This window comes from Typopeltis vanoorti, chromosome 11 (assembly GCF_054136105.1).
Source record: "Typopeltis vanoorti isolate ZY-2024b chromosome 11, IOZ_Tvanoo_1.0, whole genome shotgun sequence".
Taxonomy (NCBI): Eukaryota; Metazoa; Arthropoda; class Arachnida; order Uropygi; family Thelyphonidae; genus Typopeltis; species Typopeltis vanoorti.
This window is the reverse complement of record NC_143559.1, coordinates 30,365,893-30,393,236: the sequence shown is the minus strand read 5'-3', so window position 1 is coordinate 30,393,236 and position 27,344 is coordinate 30,365,893. Positions and strand designations below refer to the sequence as shown.

General features: G+C 35.4%; 1 protein-coding gene across 3 annotated transcripts in view; it reads left to right on the top strand.

Annotated features, from left to right (window-relative positions):
* Positions 1-27,344, top strand: part of LOC150101407 (1-phosphatidylinositol 4,5-bisphosphate phosphodiesterase classes I and II-like) — a 965,056-nt gene that overhangs the window by 500,808 nt on the left and 436,904 nt on the right. For all 3 annotated transcript variants that reach the window (XM_090400893.1, XM_090400892.1, XM_090400891.1), the window contains 2 exons: positions 6,256-6,335; positions 6,568-6,652. In XM_090400893.1, the coding sequence (XP_090257019.1) occupies positions 6,256-6,335; positions 6,568-6,652 (165 nt within the window). The remainder of the gene's footprint in view (positions 1-6,255; positions 6,336-6,567; positions 6,653-27,344) is intronic.

The following is a 27,344-nucleotide window of genomic DNA, read 5'->3' as shown; positions in this document are numbered from 1 at the left end:
ATATAACACTATCACTGATAACTATTAAAAATAATAACTTATCTGAGCAGCATGTGTACTGCAGCTGCTACTAAGTATGATGATCCACTGTGTGAAGCACAAATTAGGAGTCATTTGGATTTTTGCGCACATATCTGGTTAACCTGCTATATTGGTGATAAGAAAACATTCGAGAGAGAGAGAGAGAGAGAGTGCAGAGGAAAATGATTAAGACTGGCTCAGGACTCTGGAATACTGAGTATGAGGACAGATTGAGGGAATGAGGTCTTCAGAGCTTGGCATATAGGTAGAGCTGGGACGATATGATTGAGATGTATAAGTTGATGAGACGAGCCTATCAGACCAAATAAAGGGAAATTATTGCATAGGATAATGTGATGTAGGAAGTAGAATTCATTCTTGGAATTGTAAAAAGATCATGTGAGAAAGGAAGTGAAAAGATGATTTTTTACTTGGCATGTGGTAAACAAGTGGAATGTGCTGCAAGAATGGGTGGGTGATGAGTGCTCCAATATAGAATGTATTCAGGCAAAGTCCGTAGCGCAGTTGTAAGAACGACGGTACATTGCGTGCTTCGATTGGAATAGGCCTAAGTTCGATTCTTGTCGCGAGGGGAGGAATCTTTATCTGGACGATTTTCAATCAACGGTGAGTTAGCCCATCTCATACGGAGGTAGCAGGGTTTTTTCTCCTGGAAACTCAGGTTTTTCATCCCGCATACAGAGAAATCGGCCCTTCAGAACACACACAATTTACAGACATAGAATACCAGTTGTGGTGGTGGTGGAAATGGGCGGTAGATGGCATTGATGGAGACGATTCATAGTAGAGGTTCGGTGTAGTGGTTGAGACAGTTGTAGGTGTCCTCCCGCGATGCGTCTTCGGACTCCTTGGAGGTGTCAGGAATAATAATAATAATTGTGGTCTGTGAGTATTCATCCCTCTTATGCAAGTCTTTGAACTTTACAGTGGCATCAGATTCTTAGAGAAATTATTTATTGGAGTGAGATCTAATGCATATAGTTAGGAAAACCAGATACATCATGGGAGGAGTCTCATAATAGTGATGTGAATGCCAACTAGCATGGTTATAAATTGGGTGAAGAGATTTGCTGAAACTCACCTCACTCATCTAAAAACACACCCATTTCTTGTACATAGCCTTCTCATTGAATCATTTCCTAAAGATGCCAAGAAATTATATTCTTTTAATCCTTTATCCAAGTGTAAGCAAACAAAATTTGCACATGAAGTAATTTGCAACTAGGCATTTCGTATATAGAGGCTAATGACGTCACATCACTTGCTTAATATCCCATATTGCAAAGCACATATCCTTATGGACATGTATAATGCTATGCATTATGGGAAGGGTCAATACCCAGACCAGTTTAAACATTTATTGAAGTCTCATCAGTGGGAGCCAGACACAGATGTGATACCAAGATTGAAGTAATGCAGAAGACATATATCCATATATAAGTAGCTGAAAGGTATCACAACTTATTACTAAAATACTCTGTATTAGAGATAGATTTTGAAGGTTTTTCCACTTGATTATACTATAAATTAAAGATGCAAAGAAATTATATTCTAAGGTTTTTCTTGTAGATAAGCTTATACATTGGTAAGATATACTTATAATTTTTTAGGAAATGACAACATAAATGAAATTATTAATTATAAAATCTTTAATAACTTGTTACATTTCCATCTTCGGGGATCACAAAATATGTGCATGTAGGCATGCACACTAAGCAAATGAAGCTGATGAAAGGCAACTGAAGTCAGTCCTAGAGTCCTAAAAGGTGCCCCTAGGGCTAAATTGGGTTGTATGCTTAGAATGTATGTTTCCCAAATTTGGGGCAGTCTCATGCACCCGAATTTGTTGAGGTTTGAGACGTTTTTCCGAGCTGAGGCTGAGTCAAGGAATCATCTTTCATACTTGTTACAGTCTGATAAAGTGACCTTTTTCCAGCATATTCTGTGGTGGGTGTCCAATGCATGGTCAGCAAGTCTTGAGGGGTTGTCTTGAACACAAGGACTACATCTAGTGGAACTGGATGTAGTCCTTGTGTTCAGATATCCTGATATTGGCTGTTCTGCCTGTTTGGCCATAGTAAGATAGTTTGCAACTGCAAGGGACCTGGATACTGCAGGTAGGTCTAGGGTAAGTGGTTGGTCTTTGGTGGAGTGGATAGGAGATGCCAATTTCTTATGTGGTTTGTAACTAGTTGTGAGGTCATATTTTCTTAGGATTTTTGTTAGTTTTTTGGATATACTCTGGATATATGAAATGGTGATAGATTTAGAGTAATCTCTGCTATAAAGGATGAAGGGCGTGGTTGTGGTTTACTGGTTTTAATATTCATCAGACTAGCATGTAATCAGAGTGTCTTGGAAAGGGAGACTGTTGTTGACACCCATTCTCATCAACAACAACAGTCTGAACAATAATATAATAAAATTTCATATGTTAATTTTCCTTCCTTTGTGTCATCAATATAAGCACTCTCATTTTTGGATTCTATGTTATTGTTATCCTTAGCTTTCAACACTGCTCTATTGTTCCGCCAGGATTTTGGTGCCATTTTTCAAAATTATCTTAATTTAACTACATTTTAAAATAGATTAACAAGTGTACTATTTAGTACACTTGCTAATTTACAATAAAATCAGTTGAAATTACATCAATCTACTCTATACTATAAAATGATAAGCTGAAATTGGAAACGGATGTAGGCTGTAACGTTTTTATGTAACGTTTTTGTCAAGTTATTTGAAACGTTTTGAAACTCAGGGGCTATCCTGAGTGTCGAGTCTTCAAAATTCGAGTCATTGGAATTCAAGGAGAACCGGCCTACCAGTCTGGAACACGGGGGGTTGTGTGCCATAAGTGCTGGGGGAGCTTTTTGAAGACTCGACACCCAGGGTAGCCCCTGAGTGTCGAGTCTTCAAAATTCGAGTCATCAGAATTCAAGACAGAACTCTGCCTCCTGATGCCTATGGCATCAGGAGGTAGAGCCCCTAGTTCAGTGATGGCGAACCTTTTTACCCAGATGTGTCAAACATCTTTTTTTTTTTAAATATTGACGTTGTTGATGTGCTACTTGCATACATGCATTATAAATTTAACTGCATAATCATAGATGGTGATTATACATATCATATTAGGCTATTTATTTAATAGGACAATGATATAAAATCTATGAATTCATATTATACAATTAATTTAATAAAGTGAAATTACAAACTTACATTACATTTAATGACTTTTCCTTTGCTGAGTACTGGTAGAAAGTTGGTGGTTTATAGAAGGGCTATAGTGTGTACGTTTTAATGCTACACAGGCAGCACTCAAATCATTGCTCAATCTATTTCTCCTTTTCGATTTGATATTATTTAAGGCAGAAAATAGAGTTTCACAAGAGTATGTAGAAGAGAAAATTGTTAGAAGAGCTTTAGCAAAGATTTTAAGAGCATGAAAGCTTTCGGGAAGGCTATTCCACATGCTTAGAATTTCACAGTCTGAATTTTTACACGTGGGTATCATGCAGATGCTCCTGCTCAAGTTCTTCTAATTCATTTCTAAGAGCAATAAACTTTCTTTTCTAGATAGGATTACACTGGAAGTTGGCTAGTTGCATTTCTAGATCTTTTAAATCCAACCACTCAAAGCCATCTAATTTAACATCCATGAATTCTGTTTCATCAGGATACTTCTTGAATTGGATTGTTTGTTCCAACATTCGAAATTGCTCAGATCTAGAAGAAAACTGCTCAGTTACTGACTTTAGAACTTCGATAGATTGGTTGATATGTTGTTCACGATTTTCGGGGCTGGTTTTGTCAAAAAAAATTTCACTCTTGGGAAATACTTAAAATTGTTACTTTTTAAATCACATTGAAATCTTTTGAGTTTATTCTCAAAGCTATTGATCGTGCCTGACATAACATTGACAGATTTTCCGAAACCTTGCAATTGTATATTAAGTTCATTCAGGTGCAATGAAAAATCTGTGAAAAACATCAGCTTACTGAGCCAAGCAGAATCGTTCAACTGAGAAAATTCACGCTCCATGCCCTTCGTATTTAAATATAATTTCATTTCATTTAAATATTCAACAAACCGTTCAAGTACTTGGCCATGACTCAACCATCGAATATTATTGTACATTAATAGACCATTTTACACTGATTCAACTTTGCTTAAAAGTGAATTAAATTCTCGTTTGTTTAAAGCCCTGGCAGCAATAAAATTAGTTACCTTTGTCACATTTCTCATCACATCATCCAAATCCTTTAAGCCTGATTTTGCACACAGTGTCTTCTGATGTATAATACAATGGAAACAAACCATGGGATGACCAACATATTCTGTAAATTGTTTGATAAAACCGACATTGCAGCCAACCATATTAGGCACGGCATCAGTTGCAATCGAAAATATTTTCAATAAATCTACGGAACACTTTAATAACACAGTCGCATATGTCTTTACCCTGTCATGTTTTTTTAGGTGAATTTTCCAACTTTATCAATTCCTCATGCATAGAATCACCGTGAACATACCTTGCAATAATAGCCAATCGAGCTGATGACGTAATATCTGTAGTTTCATCGAGACAAATGGAAAAACAATGGCATGAGTTCAAGTCTTGTTGTATTTGATTTTCTATACTAGCATTCATTGATATAACTCTGTCTTGAATAGTATTCCTACTTAATGGTAACTCTTTCATGCGCTTTACAATAGCTTCCTTATGAAAGTTCTCAAATAAAAATGGTGCACACTTTACAAAAGCTTCTTTAATATAATCACCATCACTAAGTGGTATCCCATGTTCAACAATAGCATGTGAAATACTGTAACTTGCAGTTACTAAATTTGATGGTCCTGAAAGAAATTTAATTAAAGTCCCTGATTGTGATTCTGCCAGTTTTAGATGTTGCGATATGTATTCTTTGAGTTCTTCAAAAGTTTTTTCTAGGAGCCATTTGTGCTTAGTTTCAAAATGTCTTCTTACATTTCAAGTTCTACTCACCACAGAATTTACAGAGAACTTTATCACCTCTATCAATAACATCATATTGTTCAGTCCAGGTATCTTGGAAATTTCTTCCACTTCCTTTCTGTGATAATTTTAGTTTTTTATTAGTGCTAGCTGCCATTGTAAAAGGGTTCGCAAATTAAAAAAGCGCACAATTATATACAGCGGTAATTAAGCTGAAATAATTAATAAGAACTGACAATTACTGGAAATGAATTATACACCAGCAACTCAAATTACTTAAGTGGCAGACCATGAAAGACTACCACTATTTCTTTCAGCAGAGTTGTCAGATTTATTACTGGTACGTTTATAGCAACCTTGTTACGTTTTACTCTCTATCTTGCTAGTATATAGCTATTTAGTAGGTTTTGTTGCAACGTCATCGTAAGTTGTTACTATTTGCATTATTTAACAAAATTTTCTGAATTTATTGCAACTATAAAAATGTTTTCATTGGTTACTCAGATAAATTCAATATTTAATGCTGCAAATTATATTTTCTGTTAAAGTAGTTTTAAATATGTTTAGAACTTGTATTACTCAGTCGAGAGACTTGGAATGCATGCATGAATGAATTTCACACAGAAGTTAAATGAAAAGTTTAAGTTTATAATATATAAAGCACATATTTATAAGTTTGTATCATATAATACTGATAATAATTTTTATAAGTTTTTATAATATCATATGACTATGCAGAAATTATAATGATTAAGAAAGAAAACGTATAGGCTAGTTACAAAATAAAATAGAAATAGGTTAACTATAAAATATAATTCTTTCAATGAACCGAAACCTACCTTCACCTTAACTGAGAGCGATCTTACACGATTTATCGCAGTTTTTTTCATCAGAATACCAATATCTTTCAGCATCCAAGGTGTGTTACCTGAAACACTAAAGTGGGTCAGTGCTGACACACATGTCATAGGTTTGCCATCACTGCATTAGTTGATCTATAAAAATAACCTCAATAAATAAATTAAAAAAAAACCTATCTTACAGGAGCTTTGAATTGCATGTCCACACTCGAAATAGCCTTGAATCAGACTTAGATTATGTAATCCAAAGCTTACCCATGTATTAATTTTAATGTGCTATAGTGACAATTGATTCATTATGTGGAAATGGAATACACACACATGCACAAATAAGCTGTGTGATATATCTGATAATTGATTCTTTTTTTTTTTTCTTTTAGGAAGTACTGGAAGCAATAGCTGATTGTGCATTTAAGACATCTGTCTATCCTATAATACTTTCATTTGAGAACCACTGTTCGTAAGTTTGCATTACTTAATTATTTTAAATGCTAAGTTGTTGTAATGAATACAAATTAAAACATAATGCTTGTAGCTATAGAATGTCTTTCTTTTTTTTTATTGCAAAAAAATAAATGCTTTTTTTTAAATTCAGTGATGTGACATGGTTACTTTTGAATTTTGATATTTTATTGATATCTATATAGCAGCTTGAGTTACTAAGCCTCATTTAAGAAAACCTATTCCTGTAGGCCTAAACAGCAAGCTAAAATGGCCATGTATTGTCGAAAAATATTTGGAGACTTGCTATTAACAGATCCGGTTGGTTCACATCAAGTAAGTAATTTCATTGTATATATGCTGCTGTTATTTTATTATTATTATTATTACTATTATTATTATTATTATTATTATTACTATTATTATTATTATTATTATTATTATATTTGACGCCTCCAGGAAGTCTAAAGACTCATCAGGGGAGGGCACCTGCTCTACAACTCTGTCTCCACCAACTGACTGCAACTACACCATCGCCATCTACCGCCGACCACCACTACTAGTATTTTCACAGATAATCACAAACATCCATGCCCACAGTGGGATTCAAACCTGCAGCCTTTTGGCTGGAGAGTGGATACGCTAACAACTCGGCCAGCCAGGCTGGCAGCAATGCCACTTGCAGTGTTGCAGGCTGTTATTTTAGCATATGCATTTTCAAAGTAATCATCATCATTATTATTATTATTATTATTATTACCCAAGACCTCATGGAGTCAAAGAATCATCTGGGAGGTCCTTTTATCACACACACATCTCATCATACCGTGTCTTAAACACACTCAAACTCCTGCAGACACTACAATCTCAGGCAATGCATTCCAATCATTCACAACTCTGCAACGAAAAAAACCTGCATCTCACTCCCTTACTCACACCCTCTTTATACAGTTTCCAGAGATGACCTCTGGTTCTCCCATGATCTCCCACTATTCTCTGTAGAACTTCTCCACCATTGATCTTATAACAACCCCTTACCAACTTGTAGGTCTCTATCATACCTCCCCTCTTCCTTCTCTCCACCAGACTCTGCAAATTACATCTTCTCAATCTTTCCTCATACTCAACATTCCAGAGGTCAGAAACTACCTTAGTCAGTCGCCTTTAGACCCTTTCCAACATCTCTTCATCCTTCTGAAAACCCGGTGACCAAATACGGACACAATAGTCCATGTGTGGGCTAATCAAAGCCTTATACAATGGAACAAGAATCTCCCTACTTCTACACGTCAGTGTCCTCTGTATCATTCCCAGAAGTCTTTGTGTTGTCTTCACAATTTTGGCGATGTGTCCCCTAAATTTTAGATCCTTATCCACTATCACCCTAGATCTCTTATTTCCTCTACCTCCAACAATATATTCTCACCAAGCATAAATTCTGCATCCCATCTTTGTTTTCCAAATTTTAAAACCTTACATTTTTCAACATTGAACTCACATCCCCATTTGCTTACCCAATCACTCAATTTATTCAAGTCTTCTTGCAAGGCCACAACAACTTCACTACTCTTTATGGTTCATCCCAACTTTGCACCATCTGCAAACAACTGAATAACTCCATCAAAATCTTCGCCAATATCATTAATATAAAAGTTAAATAGTAATGGACCTAAAACAGACACCTGAGGCCCTCTACTAGTGACTTTCCTTTTCCTGGATATCGCACCCCCATACACAACTTGTTGATACCTATCAGATAGCCAGTCTGCAATCCAATGCACGAATCTAATCCAACCCCATCTGCTCTAGTTTGACTGTCAACTTATCATGAGGTACTCTATCAAAAGCTTTTGTGAAATCCAAGTATATTACGTGCATCCTTCTCCTCTGTCCAAGGAAGCAGTCACTTAATTGTAATAAGTAAGTAGATTACTAAAACATGACCTCCTTTTAGCAAATCCATGCTGTCCATCAAAGATAATACCATTGTTGTCAACTCAACTCTGGATCCTAGTTCTCACAAGCTTCTCCAACAACTTAACCACAACACCTGACATAGAGATTGGCCTATAGTTTGATGCTTGTGTTCAATCTCCTTCTTTATGAAGTGGCACAATCTTGCCCTCCTTTCACTCTTTAGGAACTTCACCAGGTGCAAGACTGATATTAAAAAATTATGTCAAGGCAGGTGTCAACTCTCTGGCACATTCCTTCAGAAAACGCAGTGATATATTATCAAGTCCCACAGCCTTATTTACATCTAGTTTACTCAACTCCCCAAACACCTCTTGCTCACTTACAGTCAGTCTCTCCTCCCCATCATCAACTGCTCTCAATTTCTCCATGAAGTCACATTCACAAGATTGAAAGATCTTTATGAACTGCTCATTAAGTATCTCCACCACACATTCTGCAACAGCTGTCTTTATACCATTTTCTCCAATCAATGTCTTCCTTCCATAATCATTCTTTCTTTTGCTGGCTGCATATCGAAAGAACTCCCTAGGATTCTTTTTGGCTTCATTAGCTAACTGTTGTTCATACCTCTCTTTAGCTACTCTCACCAACCAAGTCACCCTCCTTGCCTGGTCTTTGTAGACCTCATGAAATTGGTTACTTCAACTTCTCTTATGCTGCCTCGACAATGCCCTTTTTCTCTGTATCGCATCTTAATCTCTTTATTCATCCATCTCACACCTACCTTATTTAACCTTTTCACCCTTGGAATACATTTAGACATTGCATGTACTATATAGTTTTTGAAAATCCCCCAAGCTGCATTGATCTCTTTTCCAGCTAACTCCTCATTCCATGCTACACCTGCAAGCTGCCTCCTGAGCTCTTCATAATCACCCCCCTTTTAGTTCCACATATACCCTTTTTTCGCAGGGATTCTTGCACTGCTGGCAACCACCCAGGTAATCACCTTATGGTCACTTTCACGAATTGGTGGATGATTTGACACCTCATTGATAATTACATCCTCCGATGAGATGACCAAATCCAAGAAACTTAATCCTCGTATGCCCTCTGTTACATACAGTCTGAGGTAGTTATCCCTCAAAAACTCAAGAAACTCAGTTTCTTTACTTCCAGTTGCTATCTCTTCATTCCAGTCTATATTGCCATAATTAAAATCACCCATAATGATCTCCCTTTTCTTATTTGACTATACATTTCACTATCACCACCATCCACATTACCTGGTCTATAACAAAATCCCACCAGGTATTTGATTCTATTCACCTCTATCTCACACCATACTGCCTCAAAACCACTGGCCCTATATCCGTCTTGCATCTCTACCTTGTATGGACATAACTCTTTCTCTATCATCAATAGCACTCCCCCTCCCTTTTTACCCCTTCTATCCTCACGAAACACATCATACCTTTCCATCTCTATTCCTGTCAGGATGTCATCCTCATCTAACCATGTCTCACTTATTCCGACAATCTTTGGGTGAACAGACACAATTAGTGCAACCATTTCATCCGCCTTGTTTCTTATACTTCTAGCATTGGTATACAAACACGATAGCTCATTTCTGGATCTACAGCTAGTTCCGCTGATACCACTCACTCGATGTGATCTCTCCATGCTGGACTGGGGCCATTTCCGTTTCTCCTTCTTCATTTTAGAACCCTTTTCAATTTCATCTGTTTCCTCTTGATCCCTGGTCATCCCAATTCTTTCCTGCCTACACATGCTCTCACCTCCTCTTGGAGCATCCACCTTTTTCACGCTGTGTACCCCTGTCCACCCTGAGCCTCCCTGTTTTCCTGTTCCTCTTGCACACCCATTCTCTCATTTTCTATACTCATACCACTCACTTCCCCATTCATTTCCACTTCTTCAATCTCTCCTGTCTCTTCCATATCATTCCCGTCTCGATCTGATTCATTCTCTCTATTCACTTCTCTACCTTCCAGCAGCAGTCTCTCCAAGCGACTCACACCATAACCACTCAAATGCAGTCCATCGCTCCCATACAGCTCACTTCGTCCTTCAAACTTATTCCACACATTAACAAACTGTACTCCCATCTCCTCACACATTTCAGCCAGAATATCATTCAAAATCCTTGCTCTCTGCCTCATTTCACCACAGTCATACCTAGGCAACACACTGACTACCCTTCCTGTCACACTATTCTCTTTTATCTTTACAAGCAGCCTCCTGATATTCATTCTGACATGCTCTTTGTTTCTCTCTCAAATCATTTATACAAATTAATACTATTAACTCTTTTGCTCGCTCCCGCCTCATATCCAATGCCTCAATCACTCTACTCATTTTACCGCCTGGAAAACATACCTTGTGCATTTTATCCTCTAGCACACCTTTAATAATGGAATCGCCATACAACGCTGCTCGCTCATCTTTTGTTAACTCTTTCGTGCCATCGTGATTTATTTTAATAGTTTTGACTTGAATTCTCTTAATTTCATTCCACATCCATTTCGTTTCTTGCCTCATTCAATCCAATTCACTTTCCCAATCTCGCGACACATTCTCTCTATATTAAATCTTTAACTTGGAACTCTAAATGCCAAAGCTCTTCTGATTTTATCATGCTTTTCTTCAAAATGCAGTTCTTTCTTTCTTGCCCATGGGTACAAAATTTATGCACATTATTACTGTCTAAAAAAAAAAAAAAAGTGAATACTGATTTTTTTCAAATGCTCCATACAAAGGTTTGATGGGGGGGGGGGGTAACCCATGGCGATCCCATCTAACTGCTTATATATTTTTACTTTCCACAGGAAATAATCTGTATCTGCATGAATCTGAATAATTTGCATTCTTTTAACATACTTTATCCAGTTGTATTTTTATTTCTTCATTTTTTTTCTATTATTGGTTCCTGGTTTAATTCTTTCAGTATTTCTTCATTTTCTGTTATTATGATCTTTGCTTGTCTTTTTGTTTTATTGTTCAAATTTCACTTCCATATAGTAGTGTTGGTAAAGCTAGTTCATTATTTTAAACATTTAGTTGAGTCTGCTTTTGTATGAGATACAAAAGCTTTAAGCACAGAATTTATTATGCCTGTTATTTTTAGGAATTTTGTAATTTTCATGTTTGTCTTCTTCATACGAAATCATGCATCCCAAATATGTAAAAGAATTAACTTGTTTTAAAATTTCGTAATTTATTATTGTTTTACTTCTAATTGGATCTTGACCTTTAAAAACTATTGTTTTTCATTTTCTGTTGATATTATCATTCATAATATCATTCATAAGAGGGGAGATATGATCAAGACCTACAGTTAATAAGGGGTTGTTATAGGATCAATGCTGGAGAGGTTTTACAGAAAATAGTGGGAGATCAGGGGAGAACCAGAGGTCATCCCTGGAAACTGTATAAAGAGGGTGTGAGTAGGGGAGTGAGAAGCAGGTTTTTTTTCATGCAGAGTTATGAATGATTGGAATGCCTTGCCTGGGAGTATGGTGTCTGCAGAGAATTTGAGTGTGTTTAAAGCACAGTATGATGAGCTGTATGATAAAAGGACCTCCTAGATGAGGCTTTGACTCCATGGGGGGTCTTGGGTAATCATCATCATCATCATCATGCGTATCAAGGATTTAGGCCTAACATGGCCTGTTCCGGCCTTAGAAGTCATCGTGGAATCATTTAAGAGGACATCCTGGTTTTCTTTTTCCTAATGGCTTGTACTTTAAGGCTTGTTTTGGTAATCTTTCTGTTTTCATTCTTTGAACGTGTTCCATCCATTTATGTTTATATTTTTTAATTTTTTCTATTACTGGTTCTTGGTTTAATTCTTTCATAATTTCTTCATTTCTTTTGTGATCAGATAGGGTATACTTTACAGTTTTTCTCATAAACTTCATTTCTGCTGTTGTTAATCTTTGTTTGTCTTTTTGTTTTATTGTCCATATTTCGCTTCCATACATTAAGACTGGTAGGGCTAATGTATTGTATACTTTTAGTCTGATTTGTTTTTGAACTAGGTTTGGTTTAAATATAGAGTTAATTACACCTGTTATTTTTAAATATTTTGCAATTTTTACGTTTATATCTTTTTCATTTTCATATGTGATCATACATCCTAGGTAGGTGAATGAATTCACCTGTTCTGAGATCTTGTTATCTATTACTATTTTAGTTCTTGCTGGATTTTTTTAAAAATATTTGTCTGTCCACAATTCTGTATTTATATGTGAAACCAAAATTCAAAATTAATTTTCGTACAATAAACAACAGACGTGTCACCGACGTCTTTGTATGTTAAGGGGTTAAATGAATTCACCTGTTCTAAGATCTTGTTATCTATTACTATTTTATTTCTTGCTGGATCTTGGTCTTTAAAGGCCATAGTTTTGATTTTTCTGTTGATATTATCATACCATAATCTTTGGATATCTCATTTAGATCTAAAATAGCTTTCTGTACGTTATCTTCAGAATTTGTAATTATTATTTGGTCTTCAAATTGGAATTAAGCTTTCTCCTACAGTAAACTTTAACACTTGATGTAAATTTTTATTCCATTTCATTATTATTTCATTTAAGTAGATATTAAAAAGAGTTGCTGAGAGGGGACATCTCTGTCGGACCCCTTGGTTTATCTCTGTCGTATATGATAGCTCGTAATTTAATCTTATTTGTATTTGATTATTTTCATATATACTTGTGATAGCTTTTAGAATATTATTTGGTATTTGTCTCTCTTTTAATATGTTAAATAATATGTTTCTTTTAACTTTGTCACATGCTTTTTCAAAGTCAATAAATGCAATATGTGTTTTTAAATTGTATTCTCTTCTTTTGGGTAATAATAATAATAATAATAATTCTTCAACTATTTCCTTTAGATTAAGAGTAGCTTTTCTAATGATTATCTTCAGAATCTGTAATTACCACATGGTAATCAGCAAAGAGGAGAGTATTTAATTCACATTAGAGGATAGTTCAATGCGATGATGATTTTTTCCATTCCATTTTATTATTATTTCATTTAAATAAATTTTAAACTGATTTGCATATTGGGGGCATCCTTGTCCAATTTCTTGGTTTATTTATCTCCAAGATGATAGTTCAGAGTTCAATTACAAATGATGTATTCATATTTTATTTTCATTGTATATGTGTATAATAGCTGTTAAGATGCTATTTGGTATTCGTCTTTATTGTAATATGTCAAATAAAATGTTTCTTTTCACTTTATCAAATGTTTTTTTCAAAATATATAAATGTAATGTATGTTTCCAGATTGTACTCTAATATACATGAGGAATGGAGGGAGAGTACTCTTGTTCCCATCTACAAGGGTAAAGGGGATGCACAAGACTGTAAAAATTACAGAGGAATAAAGTTGATGTCCCGCACAATGAAGATCCTAGAAAGGGTTCTTGATGGTAGATTGAGGGAGGAGGTGGAGATTGCAAAGGAACAATTTGGCTTCATGCCTGGTAGATCAACAACAGATGCTATCTTTGGCTTACGACAGATGATGGAAAAATATCGAGAGAAACAAAGGGAGCTACATCTGGTATTTATTGATCTGGAGAAAGCATATGATAGAGTGCCAAGGCAAGAAGTCTGGAGGTGTCTGAGGGAGAAGAAGGTGCCGGAGAAATATGTCAGGTTGGTGCAGGAAATATACAGAAATGTGAAGACAAGTGTTCGGACCTGTTTGGGACAGACAGAAAGTTTTCAAGTAACAGTTGGTAAGAGGTGGAGATTGCAAAGTAAGAGGTGGAGATTGCAAAGGAACAATTTGGCTTCATGCCTGGTAGATCAACAACAGATGCTATCTTTGGCTTACGACAGATGATGGAAAAATATCGAGAGAAACAAAGGGAGCTACATCTGGTATTTATTGATCTGGAGAAAGCATATGATAGAGTGCCAAGGCAAGAAGTCTGGAGGTGTCTGAGGGAGAAGAAGGTGCCGGAGAAATATGTCAGGTTGGTGCAGGAAATGTACAGAAATGTGAAGACAAGTGTTCGGACCTGTTTGGGACAGACAGAAAGTTTTCAAGTAACAGTTGGCTTGCATCAAGGGTCAGCATTAAGTCCGTTTCTGTTTAATATTGTGATGGAGGTGGTAACAGAGAAGGTGAGAGAAGATGCACCTTGGACAATGTTGTATGCAGATGACATCTTGCTGTGTGTAGATTCAAGAGAAGAAGCGTAAACTAAACTGGAAAGATGGAGAAAAGTACTGGAAGAGAGAGGTATGAGACTGAGCAGAAGTAAGACAGAGTATATGTGTTGCGCAGTGGGTGGTGGCCAGGAGACAGACCTGGAGCTGGAAGGAAATGTCATCAGGAAGGTGAGAGACTTTAGATACTTAGGTTCGACAGTGGAAGAAGATGGAGCAACTGAGAAGGAAGTGGGATGCAGGATACAAGCAGGTTGGAAGAACTGGAGGGAGATGGCTGGAGTGTTATGTGATAAGAGGGTGCTGATCAATCTGAAAGGCAAAATTTATAGGACAGTAGTGAGGCCAGCTATGACATATGCTATAGAAACTGTGGCCCTGAGGAAAAATAACATTAGCAGGATGGAAGTAGCAGAGATGAGAATGCTTAGGTGGATGTGCGGTGTGACCAGAAAGGATCATCTGAGAAATGACTATGTCAGGGGAACAGTGAAAGTTACGAACTTAGGAGCGAAAATACAGGAGGCAAGGTTGAGATGGTTTGGTCATGTGATGAGGAGGGAGGACGAATATGTGGGAAGAAGGGTCATGCAGATGGATGTGCAAGGAAGGCGGAAGCGTGGGCGGCCAAAGAAGAGATGGAGGGAGCTGGTAGAAGAGGACTTGAAGATGAAGAACTTGGATGTGGTGACAGCCCAAGACAGGAAGGTGTGGAGGAGACTCATAACAAACAGTGATCCCACTTAAGTGGGAGAAGCTGCAGAAGAAGAAGAAGAAGACTCTCTTCTTTTTTCCTATTATTAATTTTAGACAAAAAGCAGGATCTATATGTGAACTCCTTTTCTAAAACCATTTCTGTGCTTTCAAAATAGTTTTCAAAATATTTTCTAAATTTTTTATTTAATATTTTGGCTATATATTTTGTAACAGGAATTTAGAATGCTTATACCATTGCTGTTCAATCTTTATGTCAATGATATTGTCATAGGACTACAGAGAGATGTTCAGCTCTTTCCAGATGATATGAATCTTGGGAGGGTTATTAGTAATAGTGCTGATGTTTTGGCACTTCAAGAGGATTTGAATAAGCTGGAAGGGTGGGCAAAGGCATGGGGATGTCAATTTAATGCAACGAAATGTAAGGTTTTAAAATTTGGGATTCATAGAAGGGATGCTTCATGCCACTTGGAGTTATTCTGAAAGAAGTGGAGGAAGCCAGGGATCTTGGGGTGATTGTGGATTGAGATTTCCAGGGACATTTGCAAAGATTGTGAAGACATCTCAGAGAACTGGGGCAATGTTGAGGAGAACATTGACCATGAGAGATAAAAGTGTGCTGGTTCCATTCTATAAAGCTTTGATCAGGCCACTTTTGGATTTCTGTGCTCATATCTGGTCAAGGATTTGAAGGAGATGAAGTAATCTTGGAGAGTGTGCAGAGATGGATAACAAAAATGATGTTAGGACTGTACAACATTGATTATGAGTATAGACTGAAGGCATGCGAACTGCAGAGTTGGGTGGATAGAAGGCAAGGGGAGGGGGGGGGGATATGATCAAGACATTTAAGCTGTTTAACCTCCCTACCGGCTGAGGTGGATGAAATATCCACCCCACCATAGCATTCTGCATGGATCAAAACTTGATTGGCATTGTCCCTTTCATCATGCCATTACCTCCCTCCGCCATTAATCCCTTTACGGCTATTTTAGAGCCATTCGTGGATTAACTGTTAGTGTCTGACTAACAGTTTGTGTCACCTGTCTTTACACACACTGTTTTACTTGGAATTTTCTTTACTGTCCTAAAATATTTGACTTTTTTGCCTTTAAAATGATTTATTGTGTTTCTTCGCAAAATTTGAAACGAATTTCACATGTGCGAAAATAATCAATCCTGAAATGACCATCGATCAGCCTTTGCAATGAATCTATTTAGTAGAAGCAAATTCTGCTGTATTTTAAATTTATTCTTCAAATCACTGCAACAGAACAGTTGCCCTGGTTGTTCCAATATAGAAACAACTTTTTTCGCGAATTTTCAGATGTGTGCATTGAACATATTATGTCACGTATTTATATTTTTAAATAATATTTATTGAAATAAATATGACCTTTTGCTTTCTTTCCTAGCAAAATACCGTTATATGGATTATCACATTTCAGTTCTAGAAACGATTTTTTTTTTTGTTTTATGAACAACAAATGATGTTATATTGCATAACTCGGTTTCCGATTGTGAATCTTTTTAGTATCGAGAATTTATATCCAATGATGTTTTAACAGGGATTTTTAGCCTTTTTTTTTTTGTAGGATGCACATTACTATAATATCCAATGCGTAACCACCGTAGATATGTTGAAAATATAATATGAAGGATATCATATACAGAATAATTCAATATTTATGCTCATTTTGAATATTTGCTAATGCTTACCCCCCCCCCCCTCTCCATCCTTATCCTCTCCTGGAATTCAATTACATAACCACTCTAAATTTCTACAGGTTAGAAAACGTTTCTAGACAGTATTCAAAATCTATTACTTCATTTTACCATTTCGACAAAAGAAATAAGGCAATAAGATTGTTGTACCCTGAAGCTTCTAATTCTGCACTATTACTTTGCAATCTAAAACCAGCTGTTCTACTGTCTGCTGAAATGATTTGAAATTTTAGAAATACTATGCTATATTTTCACCACATAAAATTATTTACCACACAAAAGAAAGTTCAGTAGTATTATTTTAGTTTCTTTTTCTTAAAATAATCTAAATATTTTTACTTATGCTTCTGGGTGCTATTTCTGAAGTAATCTACGTCTTAGAAATACTTGTAGTAATCCTCTTAGCTGGTGGGAAAGGTAAAGGCTTAGATTATTCTCAGTGCTATTGAGGAAGAAAATTGAGAACGCTTAGCTAGAAGGGACACTAAAGTGCCTCAAGCTATAGTCCGAGATACATCAAGAATGTCGTGTTTTGTTTTCAATTGTTGATTAGTAGACATATAACATAGAAGAAAATACAGACATTTCTTTTACAGGCTGATACAATATTTATGCTGAAATAAGTTCTTAATTTATAACGATCAGTTTCATTTTTATTATCGAAAAATTATAAATTATTTCATATAATTATCTTGAAAAAGAGGACTTGAATTATTTTAAAAGAAAAGGAGCATATACTTCACATAATCTTATTTTTTGGGGAGGGCAGGAAGGTTATATTGAAGACTTATTCAATTTGCATATATTTCAGAGAATTTATTTTATAAATCGTTCGCAAGACAACTGTTTTGAACGTAAATCACTTGGGGAACATGCCCATTCATTTTAGTGTAAATAGTAGCAAAGATTTAGCTACTTCAGTAATGTCACCTATCTAAACTAGAAGAAAATATCGGTACATCTGCTGATGTTAGAACTCTTACATAAATAATTTTTCTGGCATGAATTCTCTATCAGCTATAATGTAATCAATCTACAGATTTCTGCCCTCTTGTATTCTACCATCTTATGTGCAGTGATTTCTTCTTTGTACTACAAGAAAAAAATCAGATAGCACAAGAAAAATATGGAGTATTTTCTTTTTCATTGGGTGAATTTACAATGTTCTTACTTTGTGTTTTGAAAAGAAAGTACAAATGATTTTTTTTTCTTACTATTTTTGCCATTAGAACATCTGATACAATTACAAGAGTGGCATTTTACTGTTTTCCTCCCACACGAGAAAAAGAAATATGACAATAATATTGTTGATTCTGTCGAACATTTATAGTGGAAATTTTTAATACAAAACTTTGTAATTTAAATATATACATATATAAGCAAAAGTATTGCTTATTATAAAAGTGGAACATAATATCTGAACTAGCAGAAAATATATACATATCAATTTAAATCATAACCGTTAATTTTATTTTGTAATGACCAATTATACAGGGAAACCAAGAAGGTGAAAGTGAAAAGAACAGTAGAATACAATATAAAGAAAAAAAATTAGTGATATGTTTAAAGAATTTCATTATTCTTTATAAAGCAAAGTCGCTCAAGCATGTCCTTCAGGAAATCTGGGAAGTATACTTACTTCTAATCATGATTTTGAACAAAAATATAATATAATATAAAACGTCGGCAGCTGGTTTTGTTAAATAATATTTCAAATAATTATTGTGAATTAATTTCTTCGAGAACAAGGAAAATGGTTTGTGGAGTAAGCAATTAGAAAAAAATTAGCAAAAAAAATTAAAAACTAAATCGGTTCTGGAATGTAACGCAATATTTAAGTGAAGAAATTAGGCAAGGATCTTTATTTTGTCCAGACATTAAAAATGTATTTTACAATAAAAAGAGAAAATAAAAATAATTTCTATATTTTTAGTTTATCCAATATAACTAAAATTCAGTTACCCAGCATAGAACAAGAAAGTGCATTTCTTGTTATAGGTAACTGAGACACAGTTATGAGCCTGAGATAATCTGATTAAGTGCTCTCTTCAGCGTGAGAGATTATTACACCTTCTAATGGACATGCTGGCCGAATTGCACTTCTTATCCATGTTCTTTCAACAGGTGTACTGAATCGTATCCAGATTTATCTGGACGTGTATAGACATCCTAGCCGGTAGGGAGGTTAAGGGTTATTATCATATTAACACTGAGTAGATTTTTCATATGGTAGAACAAGGGGAAAGGCACAAGGACAAAATGGCATCCCTGGAAGTTGCAAAATGTGGTGAGTAAAAGGGTAAGAAGTAAGTTTTTTGCATGGAGAGTGGTAGGAGCATGGAATGCATTGCTTGAGAGGGTGAGTGGTGAGTGTAAAGACTTGGATGATTTTAAGGAGTGGTATGATAGACTTTGTGTCTGCTAGTCTTCACCTCCTGTGATGAATCTTGTGACTCCATGGTGGTCAAGAGAATAATAACTGTTGGTCTTTTCCATTCTTCTGGTAAATTCTCTATTAAGCGTCTCTAAATCTTAATCTTGCATATTTATATAATTCTGAGATTAAGTTATCTTCTTCAGCTGATTTTTCCATTTTTTGTTCTAATTCCTCCATTGATATATTTTTATAATTTTTATTTTATGCTAGACAAATGTTTTTGTAATTATCAGTCCATAATTTCAACAGAAATTGAGAAATTCTGTTGCTTTTAGTTCACTGCTTTTATTTACTTTTTCTCTAATATCCAAATTTAGATGCTTCAGAATTTTATATGCATTGGATCTTATTTTATATATATAATATTCTACGTTAGAAATAAATCTGTTCTGTGTTCTGTTTCTGACCACTCTCTTATGACTTTCATTCTTTTCTATTCTATTTCCTTTTCTGATCTTTTACTTCTCAGCCATTTGTGGTATGTTTATTTCTTTTTTTTTTTCTGATTATTTCTTTACTTTCATGCTTACACGGTGATCAGAATACATTATCAAAAATTATGGAGACAACTACCGTATTAGAGCAAAAGTTTAGTTTAATATAAACCAAAATGCACACTCGATGTTTCGACCTTCATATCAAGGTCATCATCATCTGGAGCATACACATATATATACAAAGAAACAAGCTGCACTACAATCTACATGGTGTGCTAAAGTTACTGACCAATCGTTACAACAATTATTGGGCTGACCTCTGGTAAGGGAAAAAAAAACTTTACTACATCAAAGCTAGAGTCCTATTATTATCTATTAGGTTACAAAATTAAATTGGGCTGGAGAGCAACATGTTTATATATATATATATATAGGGTGTCCCAAAATTCACACAAGATTTAAATTTAACGCCATTTGTGCGGTAAAGTGTTGCCAACGAGAAAAAAAAAGACAGTGTGACAGCTAACAGTTCAGGGTTATTAAAAATGACCACACACAGTGAAGAGAGTTCATTGAATGGATTATGGAACAACAACAAGTGGATGCTTATTTTTCGAACAAAATCATCTTCAGCGATGAGGCTCATTTTCATCTTGATGGCTTCGTTAATCAACAAAATTGTCGCATTTGGGGTTCAGAAAATCCATGAGTGGTTGTTGAGAAACAAATGCATCCACAACGTGTCACTGTTTGGTGCGGATTTTGTGCTGGAGGCATCATCGGTCCATTCTTCTTCGAAAATGCGGCTGGTAAGGCAATAACAGTTAATGGTGCACGCTATCGCGACATGATAATCGTTTTTTGTGCCTAAATTGCAAGATATGGACGTGGACGACATGTGGTTTCAACAAGACGGTGCCACATGCCATACAGCCTGAGAAACAATTCAATTACTGCATGAGTCATTTCCTGGTCGTGTAATTTCCTGTTTTGGTGATCAGAATTGGCCGCCCAGATCTATTCCATGCATAACCCTATACTGTATACTTTATGAATCAATAAGAAATTACAATTTTTAATTAAAAACCCGTGTTTTCTATCAAAATTACTTCTTGCGTGAATTTTGGGACATCCTGTATATATATATATTAAAGATACCAAGCTATTTTAAACCTGGTTTTTACATATATATATATATATATATATATATGTAGAAAGATTGATTTACTCAGTTGATATACATTTTTTAAAAATATTGAATGACTAGAAACCAAGAAAAATGAAAACAAAGTTTAATAGCACAACTAGTTTCAGCTTGTATCAGCCTTCTTCAGGTGCACAAAGAAATAACCAGTAAAACATAGAGGAAATAATTGTAAACATCTCGGAAAGTTAGTGTACACCTAAACCTCTTTTTATGCGAATTTGGAGTTACACAAATTGGGATATCAAAAATAATATTTTTTTATGTGATTTTTATTCACTTTTACGCCACCAACCTAAAGTCTAAGTTAGGAAAAAAATCTGTAATTCAAGAAAATTCTGAGAATTTTGTAGAATTGCATTCTCGTTTCAATTAAGAAAATTCTAAATTCTTATGAATTTCATTTATTGGGAATTTCCCGAATTACCATATTTGCCGGCATATAAGATGCACTTTTTTCCTTTGAAAATAGGTCTGAAAAACAGAGTGCGTCTTATACGCCTATACTCAGTTTTTTATTATTTTCATTTCTGGAAATTTTCTCTGTTCTGAGTTACGCGATTTCTTTATTGCTTCCTTGCGGTGTGTGTGTGAGAGCATTCCAGTTATATAGAGCAGTGTTTCTCAAACTTCAGACATTCATGTTCATATGATTGGTGCAGTATTAACAAAAGATCGTTGTAATAAATGACAAAGACAAGCCGACAGTTGAGTTGAGTCAAAATGCTAATTCTCTTCAACCGAATTCCTTATATAATATCTGAAACACATTCACTATATATTTCTTCGTTTTAACACGTTCACTCAAACAAAACCATATGTTGCACCGGCAACATATGGTTTTGCTTGAGTCATACAGCATTTTCTGTGGGAGGGGGACATGTGATTCATTAGTTAGTGCCGTTTTTATCGCAGTTGTCTCTTATTGCACTGTTTGTTGAGAAACATATTGCACAGCCTACAGATGTCTCTGTACCTTATTCAGTGATACAATAGGAACGTTTTATGATCTCGAACTTCATGGATACATTGAATTTTATTCTGTGTGTTAATGATGCATAGCCAAAAATTGCCATGGACCCCCTGAAGACCTTTCATGTATCCCTGGTACATGAAAGGTACCACACTTTGAGAAACACTGATGTAGAGTTCAGTGGATGTGCATGCACTGTCATCAACGATAACAGCTGTGTCCTGTTTGTTTAAACTTTCCAATTGTTGTCACAGTTGTGAACGGTGATAAATTTCTGCCGTTAAATTTTCTCTAAATTTCTTAGCAAATTATGCCTGAAAAATGTCGGCATTGTTACAATATTGCATACAAGCTACATGTGATTGCATATGCTAAAGAACATGGAAAAAGGGCTGCAGAGAGGCATTTCGGACCATCCCCAACTGAGAAAATGATTAGAACTTGGTGGAATCAGGAAGAGGATTTTAAAAAAGCAACTCACAGTAAACGTATCATACGAAGTGGAACTGCAAAATGGCCAGAACTTGAGGCAGAACTGAATACTTGGATTTTAGACTACAGAAAAGCGGGACTTTCAGTGTCTACAAAAATGATTATTCATCAAGTGAAAGCGATAGTCACTAACAGAGGGATCGCCAACTTTACTGGATCAACATCATGGTGTTCAAGATTCATGAAGAGAAACCAGCAATGTATGTGGACTAAAACAAAAATATCACAAAAGATGCCAGCTGAATATGAAGAAAAAATGATTGAATTTCATCGATTTGTCATTAACGCAAGGAAACAACAAAAGTTTGAACTTGCACAAATAGGAAACATGGACAAGGTTCCGCTGACTTTTGATATGCCCTCAAACAAAACTGTAGATTCCAAGGGCACTACAAGTATTACTATTAAACCTTCGGGGCACAAAAAAACTCACTACACAGTTATTTTATCCTGCTGTGCTGATGGGACAAAATTGCCGCCACTATTGATTTTTAAAAGGAAGACGCTAACCAAAGAAAAACTGCTTAAAGGAGTGTTTGTACATGTTCACGCAAAAGGCTGGATGGATGGAGGAGGAATGAAGTTATGGATAGATAAAATTTGGTCTAGGCACCCTGTTGAAGAAGCCTACCCTGCTAGTATGGGATCAGTTTCATTCTCACAGAACAGAAGATGTTAAAAATAAACTCTAGGAATTGAAAACTCAGCTGTAATTCCAGGAGGTCTAATTAGTCAGCGTCAACCTTTAGATGTCTGTATTAACAAACCATTTAAGGGATTTATGAAGGAGAAGTGGAACAGCTGGATGCAGTCTTCAGATTTTGAGGTTACACCATCAGGAAGAAGAGAGACCTAGCATTTCACAAGTTTGTGAGTGGGTCGAAGCTTCATGGGATGCTGTTAAAACTGAGACAGTGGTTAAATCATTTAAGAAGTGTGGAATTAGTAATGCACTGGATGTACAGAGGACAATTTGTTGTATGAGGACTCAGATTCTGATTTAGAAGAGATTTCAAGTGTCTCTTCATTTAGCTCTGGAGATGAATTTCTGGGCTTTGACAATTAAAAGTGGGTACTCTTACCTAGTTAGATTAGGTATTTGTTGAAAGTAGACCTACTTATTACTTTATATTTGAAATACTGTAAATTCATTATAATATTCAGTGATAAAGTTTTTTCTTAAAAAATGTATACAAAAAAAAAGGGGGGATGTCCTATACGCCGGGAAATATAGTACATAACTGACTGCACATAAAAAGCGGTTCTTAGCAGTTTGAATTTAGTGTTTGAGTAGGCAACACAGTTACTGCATTTTTTAAGTGAAATCAAAATAAAAATCACGTTATAAAATTAATAATTTTGCCAAGAAATGATAAATGGTAAGCTATATGTAATTTTCAAACTCATTTCATTAACCGAAGATTTTAATCCAGCCCTCACATGATGTTGCCGATAACCAAAAAAAAAAAAAAGGAAAGCCGTTTCCTTGGATATAAAAATTCAAATTTTAGATCTTCTTCAAACTGTGGAAGGTGCAATGGCTGTGGGTAAGCATTTTGGAGTCTGTGAATCAACTGCCAGATCTATAAAGAAAAATGAAGAGGCTATTAGAAGAGTGGTATGTTCTGGTACAAAATCGAGTACGAAATTATCATCATACACAAAAAATGTTTTTCTAGAAAAGGCCGAAAAAGCTTTAGTGATGTGGATAGAAGATAATGTACAAAAAAGAATGCCAGTTGACGGAAATTCCATCAAGCAATCAGCATTGAGATTTTATGAACAGATTAAAAACCTGCAGTCAGATACTTCATCTCAATCGAGGAAAAAATATGAATTTCATGCAAGCAATGGTTGGCTGGCTAAGTTTATTGAAAGACATGCTCTTCATAATATAAAAATTAAAGGTGAAACAGCTTCTGCTGATGAAACAGCTGCTAAAGTATTTCCACAAAAACTTGCTAAAATAATTGAAGATGGAGGTTATACTCGTGAACAAGTTTGGAATATGGATGAAACTGGCCTTTTCTGGAAAAAAATGCCAAACAGAACTTACGTATCAAAAATGCAAAAAACTGTTGGTGGGTTCAAAGCAGCAAAGGATCGCATAACACTCCTATTTTGTTCGAATGCTTTAGGAGATCGGATGTTAAAACCACTGCTCATAAATCGATCATTAAGACCACCGCCAATGAAAGGCATAGATTTTCAAAAATTGCCAGTTCTTTGGATGGCCAACAAAAAAGCTTGGGTGACAATTGATATTTTCACTGAGTGGTTCCACAAACATTTTGTGCCAGAAGTTAGACACTATTTGAATGACAAGGGTCTCGAATTTAAAGTGCTTTTGATTCTTAATAATGCACCCAGTCATCCTGCCATAGAACACCCAAATGTGTAATTTTTTTTTCTGCCACCCAATACCACATCATTTCTGCAACCTCTAGATCAGGGTATAATTGCAACTTTTAAAACATATTATGTCAGATGAACATTTCAGTACATTTTGAACAAGCTAAATGATGATGACACACTGTCATTTATGGATGTGTGGAAAATTTTTCAATTATGGGATTGTATTGATCAGGTTCGATTATCGTTATCTGAATTGAGACCAGAAACTATGAATGCATGCTGGAAAGCTATTTGGCCTGCATGTGTTAAGGAGAATGCTCCTGTTCCCTTCAATCATACTGCAGAATTCCCCAATATAATAAGTTTGGCATGTGAATTTGGCAGAGAAGGATTCGATGATCTTACGTTAGCAGATATCAAAGAATTGTTAATTGATAAACCTCTTAGTGGAAATTGTTTCTGAGACTCCTGAAAGCGAAGAAGTTAATGATAATGATCAAGATAATCCTACTTTTACTGCTGATATAATTAAAGAAGGTCTTAAACTGGCCAGTAATTTAGGCAATTATTTTGCCTGACATGATCCAAATGAAGAATGTGCTAGGAAGTTTTCACATTGGCTTAAGTTGTTAATGTCTTCATACAGAGAATTATATCGTGACTTATCTAAAGCATCAACACAGCGATTAATAACTGAGTTCATGCCTAAAACTACTGAAACAACCAGTGGTACTTTTGTTCAAGACACGACAAGAAGAATTCCACAAGTTGAGACGGAAGTCGATGACAATAATACCATATCTAGTAGTTCTAGTGATATTACAGTCTCACGAAAACAAAAGCTTTCGCGTTTATTGTCAGAAACCGATAGCGAATAACATAATTTTTTGATAGAATCCTTAGCAAACAACTAAAATGAATATGTATTTTTTAAAGTTATTAAAATTCATTATATGTATGTGTGTTCTCCATGAAATGTAAATAAAAAATCTTATGATCCTAACGAATTGAATGTTTGCTTTTTTATTATTTTGCTTATATTTCAGGTTTGGAACCAATCTTCACTTTTTCTATGGAGTCAGTAGTTCTTTTTACGCAAATTCTATTTACGCATAATTTTTAGGAACATATCTATTGCGTAAAAAAGAGGTTTAGGTGTATATATATTCAACATTGAAATGTTGAAGTCTGCGCATTCAAAACTGTTCTCTCATTGGCTTCATTGTTGGGCATATGCATGCGTATAGCATCTCTCGAACGCCAGTATTTTATCGTAGCACAATGACAGTCTGAAAGGTTGTAACTCAGGTTGTTGTTGAGATGTAGGGGGTTGAGAATGATTTCTTTTGATTCTGTTTTCTTTCTTTCTAATTCATCATGCCAACGGAAAATGTTATTATACTTGTCCCATAGGACAGTATGGCTAAAGTTTTCTTCATTAGAATTAGCACAGAACAGAACATGACTAGACAAAGCACTGGCTCACGTTCTCCTGTAACTGATGTCTCTCTTATGTTCTTCAGTGCGTAACTCGATCGAGAAATTGATCGAGTTACGCTTTGATGTAGTAAAGGTTTTTTTTCCTCCTCGCCAGAGGTCAGGCCAATAATTGTTGTAATGGTTGGTCAGTAACTTTAGAAAACCATGTAGATTGTAATGCAGCTTGTTTCTTTTTATATATGTGTATGCTCCAGATGACGACATTGATATGAAAGTTGAACAGAGAAATCGATCGAGTTACGCATTGAAGAACATAAGAGAGACGTCAGTTACAGGAGAGTGTGAGCCAGTGCTTTGTCTAGTCATGTTCTGTTCTGTGCTAATTCTAATGAAGAAAACTTTAGCCATACTGTCCTATGGGACAAGTATAATAACATTTTCCATTGGCACGATGAATTAGAAAGAAAGATAATAGAATCAAAAGAAACCATTCTCAACTCCCTACATCTCAACAACAACCTGAGTTACAACCTTTCAGATTGTCATTGTGCTGCGATTAAATACTGGTGTTCACAAGATGCTATACGCATGCATACGCCCAACAATGAAGCCAACGAGAGAACAGTTTTGAATGCACAAACTTTAACGTTGAATATATATACACTAACTTTCCATGATGTTTATAATTATTTCCCTAGTTATTTCTTTTTTAATGTACACCTGAAGAAGTCTAATACAAGCTGAAACTAGTTGTGCTATTAAACTTTGTTTTCATTTTTCTTGGTTTTTAGTCATTCGATATTTAAAAAAAAAAAAAATATATATATATATATATATATATATATATACAGGGTGTTCGGGATAAATTTGACAGTTTCGTAAGGAAAAAGAAAATCTTCTTTGTATCTATTAAATTTAATGAATTGACAAAAAAACATTACAGGCAGAGTTAATTACAATACTATCAACAAGATTTACTCAAAATAACCACCATTAGCATCGATCACAGCTTCAATTCTGCTTCGGAACCTCGAACAAGCTGATGCTACAGTCTCCCTGGGAAGGGCCGCAAAAACTGTTTTAATTTTATCCATTAACTGGGCTTTTGTATTACTG